This window comes from Lathyrus oleraceus, chromosome 4, assembly GCF_024323335.1.
Source record: "Lathyrus oleraceus cultivar Zhongwan6 chromosome 4, CAAS_Psat_ZW6_1.0, whole genome shotgun sequence".
NCBI lineage: Eukaryota > Viridiplantae > Streptophyta > Magnoliopsida > Fabales > Fabaceae > Lathyrus > Lathyrus oleraceus.
In genome coordinates this window covers 144,382,198-144,387,037 of record NC_066582.1, presented here as the reverse complement: position 1 = coordinate 144,387,037, position 4,840 = coordinate 144,382,198, and the positions used below count along the sequence as shown (strand labels likewise).

General features: G+C 31.3%; 1 protein-coding gene across 1 annotated transcript; it reads left to right on the top strand.

Annotated features, from left to right (window-relative positions):
- Nucleotides 1-229: 229 nt before the first annotated feature.
- Nucleotides 230-892, top strand: LOC127074152 (14 kDa proline-rich protein DC2.15). Its single transcript, XM_051015447.1, has one exon. It carries the CDS (start codon nucleotides 275-277, stop codon nucleotides 689-691), a length of 417 nt encoding a protein of 138 aa, XP_050871404.1. The 5' UTR covers nucleotides 230-274; the 3' UTR covers nucleotides 692-892.
- The last annotated feature ends 3,948 nt before the right edge of the window (nucleotides 893-4,840 follow it).

The window sequence follows — 4,840 nt, the reverse complement described above, 5'->3', positions numbered from 1 at the left end:
CTGAAGTTCACGGGACTCCTATACTCATATCACATGCCAATTCTTCCATATCACAATTCAATTAAATTAATATTTCCTATTGGAAAGTGGTAATATTTTACTCTTTTATATTGATTCCTTTTCACTACCAGTTAAAACAAAAGACAGCTTTTGGTTCACATGATTTTTGTTACTCCTACATCAAAAACTACAATTACCTTTTTACACTATAAATAACAGCATCACTCTTGTTATTAATTAACCATTGTTAGTTTCATATATTTTACCACAAATCATGAACTCCTCTAGATCTTCAACTCTTGCTCTTTTTTCCATCATCAACATGCTTTTCTTTGTTATGACAAATGGTTGTTTCTTTTGTCCAAAACCAAACCCTAACCCTAACCCTAACCCTAATCCATTTCCTTACCCAAACACAAGTCCTTCCACTAAGAGTTGTCCTAGAGATGCACTCAAACTAGGAGTATGTGCTAACTTGCTCAATGGACCAATTGGTGCAATTGTTGGGTCACCACCAGAACATCCATGTTGTTCTATTTTAGAAGGACTAGTTGATCTCGAAGTTGCGGTTTGTCTTTGTACTGCCATTAAAGCTAACATTCTTGGCATTAACATTAATATTCCTATTTCACTTAGTTTGATTCTTAATGCTTGTGAGAAGAGTCCACCAACTGATTTTCAGTGCTCTTAATTAAGTGTTACTCTTGATTAACTTGCTGCTAAGATGTTTTTTTGCTGTTAATTTTGTGTGCTTTATCTTGTAATTGATGATTCATGAAATGTTGTTTGCTACTTTCTAAATTAAGTAGTGACAGTCTTTTACTGCGAATGCAGTTGTATTTTGTAACTGTAATTTCTAGTTGCATTCTTGAATGAATTTCTAATTTTTAAATATTTTATGGAATATTTCTGTAGTTGATAGAACCTTAATTCAAATATTAAATAATGACTCGTGAGGATATAAATCAAATTGGCACTATCTAAGGAATAATGGACCTTAATCTTAAATTTTTAGAGATCTCCAAAATAATAGTGAAATTATATGAAGAATTGAGACAAACAAATAATATATATTAAATAAAATATCAGTTTTTATAACTATAATAATAGTTATGGGTGGTAAGACAGATCTGATCCGCTAAAAATAGTCATTTATCTGTATTTTTTTTTTGGAGTAGATCAAAGTTTTTAATCCTTCTCCAAAATAGTAGTTTAATAATTTTTTTTATAAATTTAAATTTTTAGGTGTCCAACACTGATTAGTCATTTAGTTTTTTTTATGATTTTATTTCAAATTTCAAATTCCTCAAATTTTTGTCTTTGACATGATATCTCCATCGAGGTAACAAATAGAGAGCTACATGACTACATTGGCTGCCACTTGAGATGTTGGTGCCACATGGTGATAAGTTTTCACATCAGCAATAGGTGATACAATGTAGTAGGGACAGAATAAAATAAAATTTCTTTGTAGGATCAAAAGAAAATATTGTTAAATAGGTTGATGGTCTTTCTAAAATTTTGTTTAAAGAATGGATGGAAAATTTTAGAAATATCATTCTTTTAAGAAAATATTTTAAAAGATTAAAAATAAATTATAAGAGGAAAAGTGAAACCAAGAAGAAAACAAATTCTATCACTCCTAATTTGATTTTTAATGTGTTTAATTTGGATATCACATTTGACATTACTTGTAAACCAATCCAATTAGATGTTATTAGAATATAATTATTAATATTATATTTTGTAATTTTATTGTATTTTACATAGATTAAGGTTTTCTTGTATCTAATATTTCACTCCGTACTCTAGATTTCGATCATTCTATCTTAAAAGTTAAAGGGTGTTCTTTTTCTTTCTCATGTTAACCATTGTTAACATGTTCAATAATATTGAAAATGTCCTTGGATTAAGAGGGAAAATAACTTTTAGGAGAGTAAGTAATTTCAATCTCAAAGAAGTGGTGAATAGTACTGAGTCTTTCGTCTCAAATTGTTTGGTTAACTATAAATTCAAATCATCAATTCCATCAAGTAATAATCATCTTATACATATAAAGAAATTAAAATACAACCATAAAAAATGGTTCCGACAAACAAAACAAAATCATGATCACTAGAGCATTAGCATAGTGATATAATCACATTAGTGAGCTTATCTAACCTAGCTCATTTCAAGTTATATAAGGTCTTTTTCAACTTACACACATTTCCGTAATTATGATAAACACTGGATAGAGATACCATATAAACTTCCTCTTGAGGATAATAAACTCTATATATGTAATAAACTCTGTAAGATAACTCTACCTTTATAACTAACTCTATCTAATAATAAGTAGTAACAAAAACTTGATATAACATGAATAACTAATTCTATTTTATATTCGATCTCTAATACTCCTCTTAAGTTGGATGGTGAGGAATGTGAACATCCAACTTTCCCATTATATAATGGAAATGGGAAGAAGATGTTCATTATAACAGTCCGATGTTTTATACTTATATATAATTGAATTAAAAGTAATTTTTAATTGATTATTGGTGTGTTTGATAGTTTTGGGGAATATTTGGAGAATATCAAGAATTAATTAGAATTTTAGTTATTTTAAAATAATAAAGAAAATAGGAATTTTGAAAGTTTAGGTGAAAATTAGAAATATTGAGAATATGAGGTAGAGTGGTGAGAATTAAGGAAGATTGAGGGAAAGTCGGAATAATTAAGACTACAAAATTAAGTTAAGTTAAATAGTGAGATTTTTGCATAGGCTAGGTTTTACAATACGTGAAATTAAAGCATTTTAAAGACAAAGTATTTTTCTAGAGAAGAGGCAATCAAAGGTTTGAGAGAGAAGAAGAATCCATAGCTAATAGCTTGTTGTTGCTGGAAAATAAGCTAAGGGGAACTGTTCATGTGTGGGTGCTTAGGCAAAAAGGATAAAGCGGGTTCATTACCCTCCTCTTTTGAGGTTTTCCCCAATTCCACCATTATTGATGGTTGAAGCTTGAGATGATTTTCGTAAAACTCTTTCATGATTTCTATTTTGTGTTAATTTCATATTCTGAATTGTATGCCAAATTCGTGTGAATATAATTTGTCAATTCTGAAAACTGTTGTTCTTAGTGGTTGGGTTGAAAGTGTTGAAGATGATGATGAGTTTTAATCAAATCAGTGTAATATATGTGAATATGTGCATATTTGATTGTTTGTAATACTATATTAACATGTATGATTTAATTTCGTGTGTTTGGAATCTATTGGGGTCGAATCGAAGCTTGGATAAGGCTATAATGTGGAAAATTGCACTTTTGACGTTGTTGTAATGGGGTCTCGCACTCAGTGCGATCGAAGCCTCGCTTAGCAAAATTTTGCTCAGCATGAGAAGATCTCGCTCAGCGAGATGCTTTCTTTTAGGTTTCTAATTCTTCTGTGACTCGCACTTAGCGAGCAAAAGCTACGCTCACAAATCCGCGCTCAGCGAGCCCGACTTGGGCTTAACAAAAATTACAGTGCATAATTGGTTGTTTTCGGATCAATTTTGTGACAGTGTGCTATTTTGAGGAGTAATTGGTACTATCATGTACTGTTTGAGATTAATTAATTTCATTAGTCTGAATCGATGCATTTTATTGAGTTGAGATTTATTGTGCCTTAATTTGTTGAGTTTATGTTGATTTGTGGTAAATTGGTTGATAATGAGCATTGTTGAGTTTCATGGTGAGTGGCCATTAAAGAGTAATTGTTAAAATGTGATGAGTCAGGTTCATAGAGTGGACTGTAACAAAGATTAATAAAGTTGAGTTGTAAGTATGATTCAGAGAGGGGATTGTGATGAACATTGATAGAGTTGAGTTGCATTACATGCATTCATGAGTTATAGAGTTTCCCAGTTTAGAGAGAGAACCTTGGGGCGGCCCAGTTTAGAGAGGGGACCGTGGAGAGATGAAAATCAGTAACAAACCTCTTAGAATCCAAAACTTGGTACCACATGCATACAGAGTTGAGGATTCGATCATTGCATACACATCTGAATTGAGTATGAGTTAATTGCTTGTAGGAGTTGATGTGAGTGAGTAATTTGATTGTACGAGTTTATTGGGTTGTTTTGTATGAGTTTATGTTATCAATATTTTTCTAGTAGTTAATTTGAGTTGTAAGACTGATAACATATTGCTTATATATCATTGTTGTTTATGCATACCATCTATATATGAATGTATTCTCCCCCCCCCCCTTCTGTTTGTTGTTACGTCTGTGCTCCTCTGGGGTACAGACGATCATGTACAATACTAGATGTTTGCTGCTAGAGGAAGGTGTTATGCCTATTTAGTTATTTATCGTTTGGGTCTTAGTAGATTCACTATGATATGTAACACTAGGGGACAAGTTGCTCTATTTTTTCATTTGTTGCATCTCTTATTTCTTTTGAGGATTGTTGAACCATTTTTGCATCTTTTATTGTTGAGATTTGTATGTTAAACCTATGGTTTTTTTGCTGATTATTTCTGAAAGTTTTATTTGTGGTTCTTTTATGCAATGGTGAAGCATGAGTGACACTCTATTTGTCGAGTTATATTGAATTATTTTATTAAATGTCCAGGCGAGGAAATATGGTGTTACATAGTTGGTATCATAACAGGTTGATCCATCGGTCAGGTTTTGCGACGTTATATGTCCCCTCGTATGCGACAATTGTATGAATATTGTGTGAGTGTAACTTATGTTAGATGTGTTTTGTATGATGTCAAAACTAGGATACTTTAGCATTAATGTATATTAGACAATATCCTCTGAATCTCTATATGCATCTAAGCATTAGGAAGCATAAAAGTATTTGGAA